General features: G+C 34.6%; 1 protein-coding gene across 1 annotated transcript; it reads left to right on the forward strand.

Moving 5' to 3' along the window:
* Window positions 1-5,277: 5,277 nt before the first annotated feature.
* Window positions 5,278-8,724, forward strand: LOC132920519 (muscle-specific protein 20). The gene is made up of 4 exons (XM_060982976.1): window positions 5,278-5,439; window positions 5,609-5,820; window positions 7,850-7,970; window positions 8,120-8,724. The coding sequence occupies exons 1-4, from the start codon at window positions 5,410-5,412 to the stop codon at window positions 8,309-8,311; spliced, it is 555 nt and encodes a 184-aa protein (XP_060838959.1). The 5' UTR covers window positions 5,278-5,409; the 3' UTR covers window positions 8,312-8,724.
* Window positions 8,725-18,868: the final 10,144 nt, after the last annotated feature.

Consider the following 18,868-nt stretch of genomic DNA (forward strand, 5'->3'; position numbering starts at 1 on the left):
TACGACTGGTTTCGCCCAAAAATAGAACGCGACAAACATATTTTTAACCCATCAACATCGCAGTGGCGTTGTTATTATTGTTGTGATTATTATTACTATCTTGAACGTCGGCTTTTAACTTATTATTATAATATATGGTGTATTTTTATTATGGGTGACGCGTGTTGTATAAGTACTAAGTGCAAACTACAAAATAGGTACCTAATATTAATAATGATTACTGTTGTAGCAGTTGCCATGGCGTGCCCATTTATTACGAGGTTTTTAAGGAGAATCAGAAACATCGAATAAATAAACTACAGATCACTAAATATACAGGGTGATTCATCAAGGCGTCATCCTTATTCCTTATCTACTTATATTTTTCCAGTAAATAATGCATTTATCCAAATTCTGGTTTTTGATTTTTTCAGTAATAAAACACTAGATAGATTATATTTTATATATAATATACCTATTAATTTATAATATATTTAAATACCATAATTTTAGATTAACACAGAATAAGTTTTATGGCAATACAAATTTCTTTTTTTTTCAAATGAGAAGCAACCTTATAACTGTAATTTTATTCTTTACAATTGTCCTTAAAAACAAAATATGCGTTCCATAATAATAGGGTATTAGGCATATACGAGTATTATCCCATAGAGATAAATTAAATAATTTATCAAATTCATAAATTTTTCTTTTGTAATAAAGCATTTATATTCAGGATTGCTTCAAGTCCGAGTTGTGATGGTGAACATTGAGATCTATATAGACATTGAGTTTGTTGATTATATTATTTTGAGGTAACTCAAAATTTATATTCATAATTTTTATATTAGTTATATAAAATTTGTGATCAACTATGAATATAGGCTGTTGTTAGTTGAGTATGGGCTTGATTAAATGGAAAATATTGGGTGTCCCAATGATTTATGTTCTCAATTTTTAAGTTAAGTTATACTAACGGTGGCCATTATATCATAGATAAGTATGTGCCATAGCTTTAAGATAAACTAACTTAAATGGCTTAAGTATTTTCCTTTGTAAAGCTTAAAGCTTAGTATATATATATACACACACACACACACTATAATAGAGGAAAAGCTTTATTAGAACGTATACACGTGTATAATATACCCAAACTCATATGAAAACTCGTAAAAATGATTTCGCGGACGAATGCAGCTGCACTGCTGCAGTGAAAGTGAATATAATATTATGTATTATGTTCCGCTCGAGTTGGACCAACGTCAACGACATGATATAATATATTATTATTTCTCAGATTAACGCACATTATATGACTTACCACTACTGAGAAAACATTGTATCTTAATAATACATACATAAATAAATAAGTACCTAAGTCAAAATATAGCCATTTGCCTTTTATACAAGTACCTACTTGATATTTTTATGTTTAATCGTTGTTTGCGTATGTACCTCTATACAAAAATATTTTTATTTCGGAAGTAGGCAATCATAGATTTCCTTATACATACATAATATTATGATCATCGGTAATGTTATTTATTATAATTTACCTATAACGGCTATAAGCCTATGACCAACGCTAAATCATTCGTACGACAATAACTAACGGGATTTATTTTGCAATTTTATAACACAGAAAACGTTTAATATTACGTTTTGTATTCAATTTTATATTTTTTTACATTTTAGAAACTTGCATCTAATGCCTATGTCTATATTAAATTAAAAATTATGTACTTCGAAATTTAAATATTTTTAAAGGTCATATATGCAGTTGGTGACTGTAGCAACTCGTGGTGTCGTTCGGTGATTAGCGAACCAGTTCGATTGATCGAAAATCGAAATAGAGTGCTGATTTTATAGTTAGAGTTCCAATGTAGTCCAGACGATAGACATTGATTATCCACGAAAGCCTACAAGACGTCTTCAATAATTATCTTCGGGCAGTCCACGGAGGAGACCTCATCATAAACGCAAAGCTTGTCTCGCCGTCGAATTCCCTACAGGTTTGTACATTTGAATTGGTATCCTCAATGGTGTGACGAGACGCATATAGTCATATAAGGGGCGTATTATGATGGGGGAGGGCTGAGGGGCGAGGGGGCTTCAGAAATAATATGAAACATTTCGTTTTGTTATGAGTTGTTTAATTTTTAAACATTTAAAAAATGCAATGCGAACAGTGTTTCATTTGATGACAATGATAAGAAAAATAATTTCATTGTGACTTAATATTAACATTATACTTAGTTAGGTTAGGTTAGACGCCTATTATTTGGTACTATTTGTCAAAATTAATAAAATTGTTGTCTATTATAAGCAACGCGTCAAAAAATAAGAACGATAGGTTAGGTTAGTGCACTTATTATCTTACCAACAGTAGATAGGTAATATGAGCCCGTAAAAATAACCAACTGAACAAATTGTTCACTAGTGCAATGTTTTATAATAGTGTGCATGTCTTATCTTTACAACTGCCAGTAATAAATAATTTGATTGTATACCTTTTTTTACATTAAAAGTTGATAAAGCCCCAAAACCATGGTTATTACAATATTTCGTCATATTTATTTAAAGAAATCCATTTTTGTAAATTACTGTTGCAACTGAATGCAAAAAATGATTATATTATTAAATAGCTATAAATGTCCTATACAATATGTACATAGTGAAAAATTGGTAAAAGTGCGTAAATTTAAGTATCATTACTCCAAAGTTCAATAACCTTTGAAACACTCAATTTTTCAACACAGCAATATAGCAAATACTAAAAAAAATTAAAAAAAAATCTGCTATTATGGCATTTAAGACAATATATAATAACTGCATAAAAAAATATATTTTCCATCGTTCTAAGTGAGAGAATTAAATAATATAAAATATGTAAAAGTTTGAAAATATCAATCAAATAATGTATATATATTTATACAAACAGCACAAGTCAGGTGTATGTTAACTAATTTATTTGAAATTTTATAATTAACCATAGAATATTGTAAAGATAAATTATTGATAAAAAAAAACAATAATTTTTTAGTTTAAAAAAAAGTATTTTTGGCCGCCTAAAATTGTCTTTTATACCACTGTGCGCGACGTTCGAATAAAGGAAAAATAGATAAATAATAATATGGTAAAAGTTGATTTGTGAGTTACGATACTTTGGTTAGCCTCACCTAAAATGTAATGAAATTTAGTATATCGTTGAAATCACATTTTTGACCAATATGAGGGTTACAAAAATTATTATAAATAAATAATAAATGTTAACTATCGATATATCCTTTTATATACTTATAATATGAATCAAACACTGAAAATTGACCGATGTCCCTGTTAGTTGAGGCCCGTCCTGCTGCAAAAGATCACTAGAGTGGTATACGTATTTGATCATGCAGAAAAGACTTTTAACATATATATATATATATATTGGATACACTATACATAGGTAGGTGCGCTGGATTTAATAGTTTCTCGGGGCTGGCGGGCGAGCAGTCGGTTGGACGGACCATAAATATTCATTTAAAACCGTACTCTATACACGCGTGCGCTTAACTGCCGCGCTGTTATATTATCCGCGTATGTACATATAATATATATTTGTGCAGTGTATCGCCCGTATTCAATTTTGTTTTTACACCCTCACGCGATTTTCCCCTTGTCGGGCCTGTACAGTCCACAGGGACTAGGTTTACGCAGACCCGTAAGCACAGGACACGCACACAATGCCGTTTTATTCATGCACCCACCACTCACGCGTACATGTATATAATAATAATAATGTGTATATACACGTTGAGATCGCATATTATAATACAATGTCACCGTGTAGTACATAATATCATTATATGTGTCCTTATGTATATATTATATCAATTATATTATACGAATGATTTTTCTATCAACTGTAGCTAAACTATAAGCAACAACAACAACAACAACAACAACTACAACAACAAATAATAATAATAATAATAATAAAGAATAAGGAGAACAATTATTGTTATTTTTTTTTCGTGATTAATTATTATTATACAATAATGTACAGCTTCCGTTTATATACGTTTTCAAACGTTGGTACATCGTGTGATTGAAACGTATAGTCCTAAATTACCATCACATAGGCGATAGATGCCTATAGATGACATTTTAGAGGGAGAAGGGCAAAATAAAAAGTTTCTTAAAATTTTAGATAGATAAAAATATATTTTATGATTATGCTGAGTATTTATGATTAGTATTTATATATTCTTAAAAAGTATAATACAAAAATACAAACACAGTAATTATAATAGATAGTAATTTTATGATTCTTAATTCTGGACATATTTTTGTTGTTAACATAACAAATTGGAAACAGATTCAACGAATGATTAAAAAACCGATATAAATTCAATATCGATTGGTATTCCTCTTTATGTGTTACATTAAAATACATTAAATATAATATGTGCAGAATTAAGAAAGCAAGTCATGAATGGAAATCATAAAATTGTTTATACCATAATTTTCAATAGTATTTGTCTTTTTAAAAATATAATTATAAAAAAATGTAAATTCCATGTTTTTACTACTAATTATAAATAGTATTATAATCTGAGACCAATGCTAACCATTAAAAGAAAATCTATTGATATAACTATATAACTTTTATTGAAAACGGTCAAGTCGTTTAGAAGATATATGAATTATAACAGACGCACAGAAGAGTTATGTTTATGTATAATATAATAATTTGTATTTTTGTGTCGATTACTATAGTTGGAAGGCGTGGGGCTACGTTTTTTTAAATCGCTATTATATGAATAACTGTTCAAGTCCCTCGAAAAGTGTATGCTATTTGTGCTTATATGTATATTATGTATATTATATCTGTTTATTATAATATATAGTATATAATATAAAGATAAAGTGACGAAAACAGTATTCGCTAAGACATGACTCATCTGCGATATTAATTGTTATACCGCGCGTTTGAAAAGCACTCGCCAACAATGTATGGTCGGTATCGTTCGGCCAAGTCCCTTTTTCCCGTAAAAATTCACTTTTAATGTAAAAAAACACACACGCGTTTCAAGAAAACGGGTCATTCCGAGTGGGACGGACTGTCATGCGATTCATTACGTATAGCACAATATAGCGAAGGAGACTGTGTATACCAATATGACCGTGGCCACGCATTATTTTTAGACGTGTGTCATATTCTATAAACGTATTAATATACACACAGTATGGCCAGTATGGATCTATTTCCGAGTTAGATATCTCCAGTTGCCGCCGCACCCGTGAGCGTATATAAAGCGACTACGGTTTCGAGCGACTTTCAATTTTCGTCCGTCAGCCAAAGCTCGAACAGACGTCCACCTGTTCCTCCGCGATTACGCATATTTTCTTTGTTATTGCAACGTGTGTATCCTCGTAATACTCATGTCTTTGGAACGTGCCGTTCGCGCTAAAGTAAGTCGTCCTAAATATTATAAAATATCTTCGTTATAGCGTAATTACATACAATATCATATAATATATATATTAGTATATTGTCGTGAATATCAATGGTGATATTAAAGTTAAGATAGGTATATAATAATGTGTAAAACGATTTTAATTTTTTTTTTACCCGACACAGCTCGCTTCCAAGCGAGACCCCCAACAAGAAAAGGAAGCCCAGGAATGGATGGAAGCAGTGTTGGGATATAAATTCCCCAAAGGTTTTCCATTGGAAGAATACATCAAAGATGGCCAAGTACTGTGCAAACTCATCAACACCATTAGCCCCGGAAGTGTAACCAAATACAACACTACCGGTGGACAATTCAAAATGATGGAAAACATTAACATGTGAGTCATGCATTACAGTTTTTAAACAGAATATTTTTCATTCAAATTTTTTTTTTCACGAGACCGTTCGCTTTCGAATATAAAAACCGTGTAGATATATATCCAGTTAAAGTGGTTTGACGTGTTTAGTTTTTATTCTTGCACCGAAAAAACTACTCTAAGACAATTTTTTGATTCGATTCCTGTAATTGAATATCAACAATATAGATTTACGTAGATCAAAAATTAAGTTCTTCGATCGATTCATCGTTATACAGCATACGATTTCATTTCGCAGTGTACACAATATAAAATATAACATAATGACATCATAATCAAACTAGAACAGTGTCCCACGTGTCTTGATTTTTTCACCGCATAAAGCCAATAACATTATGGGAAATCCACCCCATCCGTGTACAATATATAATATTATTATGCGTACACCGTAAATACGCCAATTAATCAAAAATCTTGTATTTTGAATATGAGTAAATACAATATATTACAAGCAAACTTTTGCAGAACATTCTTGTTGTACATATTATTGTACTTATATATCATATTCGAAAACAGCTATGTATAAAGTATACACAATCCGGGGGTGACAATGGCGACCATCAATACTAATTAAACGGCGTGTAGACAATTCGTTTAACTTTTGGCGTCGTGTTGTTTCTGTGTGTCCCTACTCCGAATCGGAGGTAATCACGGGTGGTTGTTGGACGAAGGGGGTGGTAAGAATCTCTTTGAGCCATCTCATCCACGAACTTCTTTGCTGTAGAAAACTATACTATATTATTATTATATTACTAGGTGTGCACGTGTTTATACACGTGTTTGGAATCGTGACCGATAGATACAACAGACAATAACAGTCGAAAATGAAATATTATTCGTTTTTTGAGTATAGACCGATTGTATAAATGTATAATGAACAAATCTCGACTAATCTTACGCCGCTGCTGTAGCGCGAAATACAAACATCGCGATATATTTTTGAAGAGTTTTCGGTGAGAGAACTCGCGTTCTTATATCCATAAACGTTTCGAACGCACATTTTCTGACATCAAATTTTATTTTTTTTCCCTCTTCGCGAGTAATATAAAATATTTAAATATTTATCTATATTCCATACAAAATTATTGAATATACACGTACTGAATACGAACCGACCACAAAGCAGCCTGGACGGTTGAAACAATAATTTTACGAGGTGTTATTTATTCTGGGACCGCGCGTGCATTTATAATTTCGGGAGCGTATATAGTGTATAGTGTCACGTTAAGTAAATTTTAACGTTTAGAGTTCTCGCAGCAGCGCAAACTTTTATACACGTTTATATACACGCGGTGAGATAAACTTTTAAGCGCGTCTCTGCAGAGCGACGTTACGCGCGAAAGTTTTTCGAGTCATAAATCATAAAGTGCAGCGCGTACATAATAATAATATATAACGTTATACAATATGGGAGTTGTGCTCGGGTGTGGCGGGCAAGAAGTTTCTATACTTCAAGTCTTACAAGTTATAGGTGCGAAGTCTGTCGTATATTATATATGCATATATACCAACGAACGCGCACCGCTTGTATATCTATATATAATATTATAGCAAAGTATATATATATATATCGATGTCGACATCGTATTATAATCATTTATCGATAATACATAATATTATATAAGTATGGCATCTGAGCGTCGCGTACTTTACACATCGACATCATATACTTGTACGATATATATATATATATATATTATGTATAAGTTTATATGTGTCTGTATAAAGAATCACGATTTACGTTAACCGCGACGAAGACGGTGTAATTGTGTAAACGGTGTTGCTGTTACGACGGCCGAAAAGAGGCGTAAACGATTTGCTAGCGAGAGGGTGTGTTCGCTGTATAATACAATCGACGACAGGGGTGACAGATTTTTGATCGAAATACTATGTGATACGCAGCGTTTTATTTTTAGCCAGTGTTTAACCATATAAAACTATATACCTACGCGATATCGTAATCGTTTATAATGTGTTTTCGCACTTGCAGTTTCCAAAAGGCCATCAAAGCATACGGAGTCGCCGACATTGACGTTTTTCAGACCGTCGACCTGTGGGAGTGCAAGGACTTCTCCCAAGTCATAATGACGTTGTACGCTCTGGGCCGTGAGGTGAGAAAGCCGACCATTAAATAATATTACTTTCGACATTGTCGCGTGAATAGTATAATTCTAAAACGGAATAGACTATATACATAGTATTATATATTATGCGCGTTCAATGACTATAATGTACTTATATGATACTGTTGATCGTGTAGACGTACAGACACGCGGAATGGAAAGGACCTTACTTGGGACCAAAACCTTCCGAGGAAGCTAAACGTGAATTCTCCGAGGAAACACTTAAGGCCGGTCAAACCATCATCGGGTTACAGGCTGGACAAAACAAGGGCGCCACGCAAGCGGGCCAAAACATTGGCGCTGGCAGGAAGATCATCATCGGCAAATAATTACACTACACGAGTTAATATAATATAATATAATAATAATAATTGATATGATATATTATGTTATGTACACACATTTATAAATAGAGTAATGCGTTGCGATTTATCATCTGCAAGTCGAGGTGTAGGTCGTTGAAAGCGGTTATTATACTACTATTGTTATTATGGTGTGTGTGTCGTATTATCGTAATTATTATTAAAATAATATTATCTGAGCGGTATGTGTGTAAATGGTTTTAAAATAACGCATGAATTATGTCCCATTATATATTATATTGTTTCCACGCGGCATTATTATTAAATATCCTACTTGTTTTTTTTTTTCGATAACCGTTTTTTTACCTATATATTATATATTATATTTATCTTGAATTAAAATATATATATATAATAAAACAAAAGACGATCATTATAAATTTTAATTTTATTATACATTTATACCTATTGATATTCTATGCCGTGAAATTCTTCATGTGCACTACGTTATTAAAATAAATGAAAAAATACATTACAAGATCAATGTAAACCATCGTATATATATATATATATATAATAATAGCAATCTAATATTATCGTTTTAATTATTATCGAGACACATCACATTATTCATATTGATGTATAGTGCATTAAACTATTTTTATAGTATAACAATAATAGTTTTGTACAATATTTTATGATTTATGTAAAATTTAATATGTATGTCATATCACACGTCAGTGGTGGTGAGCGCGTGTCAACAATTTCATTCACGCTTAAATTTAGAACCATCTGGGCGTCTGGCGAAGTAAACGCGGTGAAAAAGTCGACGAAAGCCGACAGGACTGCTGCTATACTGTTACAGCTGGCATTTGAACGAGAATTGTCGATTTTCTGGCAATCGTCGAATAAATAATATTTACGCCACCTACTCTTTTCACTCCCATATTATAGTAAATAAACTCAACAAAGACATTAAAAATGTGTATATACTATGTAACGAAATGACTTACACTACTAAACTTTCCGTTTTAGAGCGTCAAATCCGTATACTTTATTTAAGTAATATAATCTTTACAATAATTAATTATAAATTACATTATTTTCTTTTGTTAGATTAATTTGCTTTTAGCATATAATAAAAGTAAATACGATACACAACACAGATGACACATATATATATATATATAATATTAACTCACGGTGTCCGGGTGTATAACCTGAGGGGAGGATGGATTGGTTGATCCAAATAATATTGTGTAGGTATACTACTACGGTACTGCCGTAGTCCGTACACAATACTACTGGGGGAAGTATGGAGGAAAAAGCATATATTTTTGTATAGGTAGTATACTATGGTATTACCATAGTCCGTATACAAAAACAGTGACAGTGGGATAGGGACGATTGTCAGGTGTACTCGGCGTCTTGGCGGATGGGTCGCGGCTTGGCTTGACTCCTATCGGCGGCGTCGTACTGTTCCTGGGCTGTGGCAATGGTCCTCTGGGCTGCAGTGTCTGATTGTCGGCGGATGGGTCGCGGCTTGGCTGGACTCCTATCGGCGGCGGCGTTAAGTTATCGGTAGCTTGCGATACAGATCGACAGTCATATCAGTATGGAGACAACGATACAGGGCATTAGTACACATCAAATGTACTCCGCTATATCATCTCCGTCGTAATATGACTTATCGGTCGGGAGGGAACTGGAAGGTGGGAGGTGTCTTATTATCGATCGACGGGCTGTATTTATGCCTAGTCGTGTGGTCTCCTCGGTGACAGTTATCCGGGTAGCCAATATGGTCTTTTGCCGTATTACTACGATTCGTAGGTAACTTGTGAGGCTGTGAATTAGCATTAGGCTTTTGCTAGAATGTAACTGTGATGCTGATTACGAAATGTACGCCGTGGACGGCTTTTAAGTATTATAAAAATGCCGACCACGCTAGCTGTTTATACAGAATCGCTTGTTAACGCGATCTGGTGCGCGCATGATGTATTGTTGTGATGCGCGTAGCGTAATTTTTAGTTCCGGTATACTCCACTGGTGGTGGTAGTAGTATTATTGCCGTGGTAGTGTGCTATATAACTATTTCTCGTTACATTGTCCCCTTTTTAAATCATTTTGTTCTTTCTTGTGCGACATTAAAATAAAATGATTTAAAACCAAGAGAGGAGAGAATAGTTATAAAAATAAAATTTTGTACGTATTGACTGTTGTGTTGATGATAGTATTGTGATGGGGTTTTGCTTATTCCTTTTTCTTTCTGGCCTGATGCTTCAGCTTCCTCCGATACGCCCAACTCTTCCTTTTCTGTTGTCGTCTATTCTCACCTTGTACGCCGACTTCGGGTTCTCTACTTTCTCCAATAATCTCCATTTCTTCTTGAGGGCTAATGGTCATTTCGATAGTTTCATCGGTCATAGCTGACACCTCGGATGGCGTGCTGACGATAGGTTGGCATTGCAGCGTGAGTGGGAAATCCATAGCGACTTGGAAGTTGTATTTGGTAATCTCGGCTTCCTTCTCTCGCTGATATTCAGCCATGGCTCGTTCGTACTGTTTGTCAATAGGTAACGTGGTCGCTTGTAATACGTTGATTTGGTTATTATTTTCCTGATTCAGTTGATTGACTAGTGGAATGTCTTCGGCTAGATGGTCGTCACCAAAAAGTTCCTGGTACCTAGTTTCTAGCAGTTGGTCCAACCACTTAGTACGATTATGTTTGTAGCCTTGATGTCGATTTGGTGTGTGCTCCTCCTGTTTTGGGTACATCTAATAATACGAACAAGTAAATATGTGACATCGAGTATATACCCACCACCTGCACACAGACATATAGACACACAAACATTTATTTTATTTTATTTCATTGCTCTTTCCCTGTTTCCGTTTTCCCTGGGTCGGGAGGAACGTACAGCTTGACATTTTTGAAGTTTTGTATCTGCGGTTTCTCTTGATCATCCGTGATGACTAGTGTATTATTGTCATAGACTTGACTGATAATATATGGCCCTCGATAAAGTAAAAAGAATTTATGTATTTCTTTATCGGTGCCTGAAGATAGTTTATGCTCCTTGACCAACACCTGTTGTCCCACCTGGTACGTGGGAAACCTTTTTTTCTGATCCTTGATTTGGTTACGCTGTTCCGCTCTTTTCTGTAGACGACTCTTTGCCAATTCTATTATGACATTGATGTCTGATACCGGTTCATCCATTGGTCGTGGTATAAACTTATCGATGCTTAAGGACGGTTTCTTCCCCGTCAATATTTGTGTGGGTGTGAATCCGGTTGACTGGTGTGTAGTATTGTTTAGCCAATATTCAATGTTGTCCAGCCATTTCACCCACGTGGTATGTTTGTGAGAGCAATAAGCCCGCAGAATTCTCCCTATTTCGCGGTTGACTCTTTCTATTGGGTTACTCTCTGGATGGTAGATCGTTGTGAGTGACGTCTTAATTCCTATAACTTGTAATTGTTCTGTCCACTTACTACTTGTAAATTGAGTTCCATTGTCTGTCAATATTCTCTTAATTGGTCCATGTTTCGGTAGATAATCATGTAAAACCTTGTTGAGTATGGTGTCCGTGTTAGCACGACGGATGGCATATAACTTAACATGTTTTGAAAAAATATCAACTAGCGCTAGAATGTATTTCATACCCAACTGTCCCCTGGGCAATGGTCCCATTAGGTCTAGTGATATGGTGTGTTTAGGTTCAGCTAGTATTGTGGATATAGTAGGTCCTCTTGCTGTTTGATTGTTGACTTTGCTTTTTTGACATAGTTCACATGATTTAGTGAATTTCTTTATCCTAATATACATGTTATGAAGTTGGTAGTTATTCCTTAGTATGTGATAGGTCTTATATGCTCCCATGTGTCCAAAATGGATGTGTGTTTCCTTGATCAACTGGTCACTTATTACATCTGGGACCATAACTCGATAATTGTTGTTCCGCTCAATGGAAAATAGTAAGTTCCTATGCATAATGAAATACTTGTCTGGTTTGTTTTGTAGTCGGTTAATGATACAACGTAGTCTTGGATCTTGATTCTGTATTTCATGCAAGCGTTTGAATTGACTCTGTAGTTCACGGCTGTATTGGTGTAACATTAATTTGTTTATAACAATGTTTATACAATTCTGCTGTTCAAAATCTTGGTCGCCCTGTGGATATCGGGTCAGCGTGTCAGCACCGATATTTTCCTTACCGGGTATGTGTATAATTTCGAGATTGAATTCTTGTAGAAAGATAGACCATCGGGTGAGTCTTGCATTTAATAATTGACATTGTTTCAAGAACACGAGCGCTTTATGATCTGTTAGTACCTTTATTGGATATCCTAATATGTGGTTCCGGAACTTCTTGCATGCAAAGACTATCGCTAATAGTTCTAGTTCCGTGGTGTGGTAGTTCTTCTCAGGATCTTTCAGTGTCCGACTTATGAACCCTAGAGTTCTATGTCTGCCCTCTTTGTCTAATTGGAAGAGTTCCGCACCGATGGCTGTGCGGGATGCATCAGTGGACAAATAGAAACATTCCTGAAAGTCTGGATATTGTATGATTATATCTTCCAAAAATGCCTTTTTTATTTCTATGAACGAAGCTTGGTGCTGGTCGGTCCATCTCCAGGGAGTCCCCTTTTTTAACAATTCACTCAGCCGCGATGTCATCTCCGAAAGGTCCCGAATATATTTTCTATAGAAATTTATGAATCCCAAAAATGCTTGGATCTGCTTTCGGTTCTGTGGTGGTTGAAAATTTTGAACCGTTCTAACTTTGTTCGGATCCATCTGGATACCGTCCTTGGATATGACGTGACCCAAAAATAGTACTTGCGACTGAAAAAAATGTGATTTTGATGCGTTGATCGTTATATTATGTTCGCTGAACTTTTGAAAAATTTGTGACAGATGTTCCAAGTGTTCGGGAAAATTCTTTGACATGATATGTATATCGTCCACGTAGATGGCTACAAAGTTTAATATTTCTGGTCCCAAAACTTTATCCAACATCTTTTGGAATTCAGCTATTGAATTCACCAATCCAAATGGTAGTACTTTGTACTGATAGTTCCTCCCACGGTATAAAAATGCCGTGATTTCTCTGCATTCCTGTTGTAGCGGGCATTGCCAATATCCAGCTGTGAGATCGATAGAACTTAGGTATTGTGCTCCTTCAAATTTCAGCAAGATTTCTTCTATATTACTAGGACATTCTCGGTCTGGTATAATACGCTGATTGACCTTTCTCGCATCAATACAGACTCGGATATCCCCATTTTTCTTCTCGACACCAACTACTGGTGAAGACCACGGTGATGTAGACTTTTCTATTATACCCCATTCCAACATTCGTTGTATTTCTCTATCCATTTTTTCGACCTTGGACATTGGTATAGGGTACGGTCTCTGGTAGACTGGCTCCCCTTCTTTGACTTTTATTCGACATTGATATTGTTCAATTTTTCCTGGACGGTCGGAAAATATATGTCGATACTGGTCCAACAGCTGGGCAAATTCTAATCGCTGCTCGTCCCCCAGGTGTTGGTTGTTCTCGTCATCATTGCTAGTGATCTGTATCCTATTCATTTGATGATCCTCAGTTATGACTTTTGGTTCAATGTTCGCAAATGGTGTATGGTAAATTGTTTGATTTATGTTCCATGTCACTGTTCTATTACTGAAATTTATTTGCGTATTGTATTGTCGTAGAACGTCTGCCCCGATTATTCCCTTCTCGTTTAAGTTTTCCACTTGCACAAAGTTCGCGAAAATGGTCGCTGGTCCCATCTTGCATTCACAAAAAATTTGTTTAGATATTTTGCATATCTTTTTCCCGATAGCGTTACTTATTTGGACTCCACTGATCGGTAACATTGGTACGCGGTTGTTGTTTTGAATAATCCGGTCCACGATTTCTTTTGTTAGAACACTAATTGTTGCTCCAGTGTCAACTAATAGCTGCATCGACTCACCTTCAATTTCACATTGTATATATGGGCTAATCATTCTATTATTAGTGGGTATACTATTGACGGCATGTGACGTGTGTAGGTTGTCATTTCTTTCGTTTACTTCTTCTATCGCATCTACACTGACTTGGTTGATTTGTGGCTGGTCGCTGCCGTTTTCTCTCTGTTGTCCCCTTTGATTCCAATTTCTTTGTGGGTGACTATGATTGTTGTGTTGTGGTTGGCCATTCCAGTTGTTTCGTGGCTGGTCGTGTCTTGGATTTCTCTCACTGCCAGAACTTCTCCAATTGTTGTTCCTCGGTGGCTGGTTGCTGGTACTGTTTTCTGTATTTGCTGTCTCGGGTCTTTCTTTACGATTTTCCTCGGTACTAAGTATTTTCATGGCGTTGAAAATTGATTTTTCTGGTAGAGATACCAATATTGCTCTGAGATACCCTGGGTAATGACTCGCTATATTCCTTACTATTTCTTCTTCTGATAATTGTGGGACTTGTAGGTGACGTAGTCGGGATGCCCATTGTGAGAAGTGTTCTCTGTATGTAGTATTATTTGGTACATGTGATGTGTTGAGACAACTACTCCATGTCTGAATTTGTATTTCTCTCGACCAAAATTCATCAATAAACGCATCTCTAAACTCAGAGTAATTTTTAATTTGAAATTTGATTGTTAAGTACCAATTATTTGCAGCGTTCTTGAGACAGTCTCGCATGACGATCAGTCTTTCTTCTCTGCTTATTTGTTTGACTTTGAAATATTCTTCTAAATTTTGTAAGAAATCTATCGGGTGTTGATCTTTTTGATTGCCATAAAATGTCGGTTTTGATATTTCTATGTTGGAGTTCCGTACGTTATGCTCCTCCACACGTGTCATATTATTTTGATTTTTATTGTTGATTTCTCGTACTTCTTTTTTAAGTTTTTCGATTTTTTCATCGTAATCTTCTTTAATATTTTTGATCTTTTTATTGTAGTTTTCTTCATTATCGTTTATCTTTTTTAATAGTTGTTGTACCAGAAATTGACTATTCCTTTCGATTTCTTTTTTGAATGTTTGGAATGTTTCTTCATTGATTGTCTGCCTTTTCGGTGGCATTTTTAAAGATGTAGTTTTTTTTTTTTTTTTTTTTTTCTTCTTTGTAAAATGGTGAAGATCTCGGAGTCGAAGTAGAATTTTCTTCCAAATCGAGCCCCACGTTGGGCGCCAATTGTAACGAAATGACTTACACTACTAAACTTTCCGTTTTAGAGCGTCAAATCCGTATACTTTATTTAAGTAATATAATCTTTACAATAATTAATTATAAATTACATTATTTTCTTTTGTTAGATTAATTTGCTTTTAGCATATAATAAAAGTAAATACGATACACAACACAGATGACACATATATATATATATATAATATTAACTCACGGTGTCCGGGTGTATAACCTGAGGGGAGGATGGATTGGTTGATCCAAATAATATTGTGTAGGTATACTACTACGGTACTGCCGTAGTCCGTACACAATACTACTGGGGGAAGTATGGAGGAAAAAGCATATATTTTTGTATAGGTAGTATACTATGGTATTACCATAGTCCGTATACAAAAACAGTGACAGTGGGATAGGGACGATTGTCAGGTGTACTCGGCGTCTTGGCGGATGGGTCGCGGCTTGGCTTGACTCCTATCGGCGGCGTCGTACTGTTCCTGGGCTGTGGCAATGGTCCTCTGGGCTGCAGTGTCTGATTGTCGGCGGATGGGTCGCGGCTTGGCTGGACTCCTATCGGCGGCGGCGTTAAGTTATCGGTAGCTTGCGATACAGATCGACAGTCATATCAGTATGGAGACAACGATACAGGGCATTAGTACACATCAAATGTACTCCGCTATATCATCTCCGTCGTAATATGACTTATCGGTCGGGAGGGAACTGGAAGGTGGGAGGTGTCTTATTATCGATCGACGGGCTGTATTTATGCCTAGTCGTGTGGTCTCCTCGGTGACAGTTATCCGGGTAGCCAATATGGTCTTTTGCCGTATTACTACGATTCGTAGGTAACTTGTGAGGCTGTGAATTAGCATTAGGCTTTTGCTAGAATGTAACTGTGATGCTGATTACGAAATGTACGCCGTGGACGGCTTTTAAGTATTATAAAAATGCCGACCACGCTAGCTGTTTATACAGAATCGCTTGTTAACGCGATCTGGTGCGCGCATGATGTATTGTTGTGATGCGCGTAGCGTAATTTTTAGTTCCGGTATACTCCACTGGTGGTGGTAGTAGTATTATTGCCGTGGTAGTGTGCTATATAACTATTTCTCGTTACAACTATTATTACTTATATAAACATAATATTATATTATAATACAAATAAACATCACGCACAGTATTAAATAATAATGTCGATTGAGTGAATTTTATTTATACGCTAAAAATCAAAATAATACAATGGAAATGCAAACTTCACAGAAATTACATTTAACATATTAATACTAATATTACTATGTTACTATATTAATATTATTATTGATGTCAATTTAGTTTTTCGTCGAGGAGTGGAACAGGTTTAAACTGGAATAATCCACGCAAATTGGCTATTGGGCCATTTGCAACTAGCGTATAGCTAACGTACTATGTGTGTGTACATAAATTACTAAGCGTTATGATTTATGACCGCAGTTTGATCGTAAAAGAGGCAGGCAAAAATATTGTCCTGTGAGCCGTCACATGAAATGCCTTTAATAATAATTGGCACCCATTAATCAGAGCCATGTACATGTTTTGTGCGGGCAAAATTCTAGAAAATGTTTGAGATAAACGCCGACATGTTTAGTTGGCGAGATTTGAATAATATTGTAAAAAATAAGGTTTTTTTAAGCATATAATATATATCTACTAAAATAATGAAAATGATTGTTAATAGAATATCCATTACAATTTACAATACTGATTAGTGATTTGTTTACAAGCAAAGAACAGGTCACCGATACGTATTAGGAGCTTTTCACAATTTATGTACTCCTAAAAATATTGGTTTAGTTGTGCCTATGGTTCCGGTATAGATGAACGAAAAATATACCAATGAGTCTGCGATTAAGAAACGATTGTTCAGGCTCTCGATAGGAGTAAAATGCATCATCCTAGTCTCGTAGATTTTTTTATTTTGTAGTTCTAGTTAAAGTAAAACTATTAAAAAAATGAACTATCCATGGTTCAATTTATTTGGATACATCCATGGATCCGCGTGACCATATTGTATTATCTTGTTAAGAAAACGTTTACTCACTTCTCACACGTATTATATACTGTTATCTCCGCCTTACAAACGTAAAACATAGCAAATTGTATGTTCGGAATATTTCATTTTAATCTGTTATTTTTCATATTATAGTGCGTATTTGACATATAATAAAATTTAAAAGTACGGATATATTATATCTTTTGGGCCTCAAAATAGGTATTTTTTGATATTTTAATTTTACAGAAAGTTATGGGCGTTTTAAAATTGTTAATTTTTATCGTAAATCATAATTTTATATTTTATTTAATATAATTTATAATTATTTTATTAGACTACATTTTAATGAAAACATCTTATAAAGTTAACATTTCAATGACGGGGAGCCATAATCCCCCACTATTTTGAGTACGCCACAACTGTTAAATGTCTGCACACAGGTAAATACTTATATATACAACCATAATCATATATCTAGATATGTACTTTTTGTATCCAATATTTATTAAAGTGGTTGAATATTTTGCTATACCTACGGTTTCATTTTATTATTTTTTAATTTTAGCTATTGCCGAGGGAAGTATATATGTGTATATGCGCTGCGCGTACCTGTACCATCATAATATAGAGGTACGGTAATAATTTATTATTGCGTATATAAAACTAACGAAGGCTAACGAAAAATAAAAAAAAAACCACCCGAACAACGTGTTAATCGTACGATATATTCCCATTCTCTCGCGGTCTGGATATAAATGTTAATTATACACACAAATACAGACTAATACACACACAAGCGTGAGTGCGACTCGTGTTTTTACCGACGAAAATATGGGGTGGAGGTGGCCTGCTGCAGAAATTAAGGATGGGTAAATTAAAATTTTTGATTTATACGTTATATATACACATATGTATATATGCTATATTATATTATATGTGTACCTACACCTCTACAACAGGCGTGCGTCGTTCTCCAAGGGATCGTATTTATACGCTATACCTGTTTAGTACCTAGATATACTATATGGTTAGGCATACCGCCCGTCGATCACTCATTGTAGGATATGATATCATAACGAACGATTTTCCTCGACTTAATTGTCGTGTACTGGTATCAATGATTAATATAGGTAATAATATAATATATTAATACTTATGCGCGAATGTATGACACAATATTATTTATGAATAGGGCTATAGGGACATCATGCCCTTAAAAAACTTAAAATATGCATGCATTTATGCCCTAAAGAATCAATAAATATGTTATTAAAATATGAATTAAAAAAAAATTATATTTGTAATAATTAATTAAATTAGTAATAGATAATAGTAATATTTTTAGATATGATAGATATTTGAGATAATTATATT

The sequence above is a fragment of the Rhopalosiphum padi genome, chromosome 2 (genome assembly GCF_020882245.1).
Source record: "Rhopalosiphum padi isolate XX-2018 chromosome 2, ASM2088224v1, whole genome shotgun sequence".
Classification (NCBI taxonomy): domain Eukaryota; kingdom Metazoa; phylum Arthropoda; class Insecta; order Hemiptera; family Aphididae; genus Rhopalosiphum; species Rhopalosiphum padi.

Coding starts and splice junctions, on each gene's coding strand:
- LOC132920519 (XM_060982976.1), top strand. CDS start 5,410: ATGTCTTTGGAACGTGCCGTTCGCGCTAAA. Junction 5,440..5,608: donor AACGTGCCGTTCGCGCTAAA/GTAAGTCGTCCT, acceptor TACCCGACACAG/CTCGCTTCCAAGCGAGACCC. Junction 5,821..7,849: donor ATGATGGAAAACATTAACAT/GTGAGTCATGCA, acceptor TCGCACTTGCAG/TTTCCAAAAGGCCATCAAAG.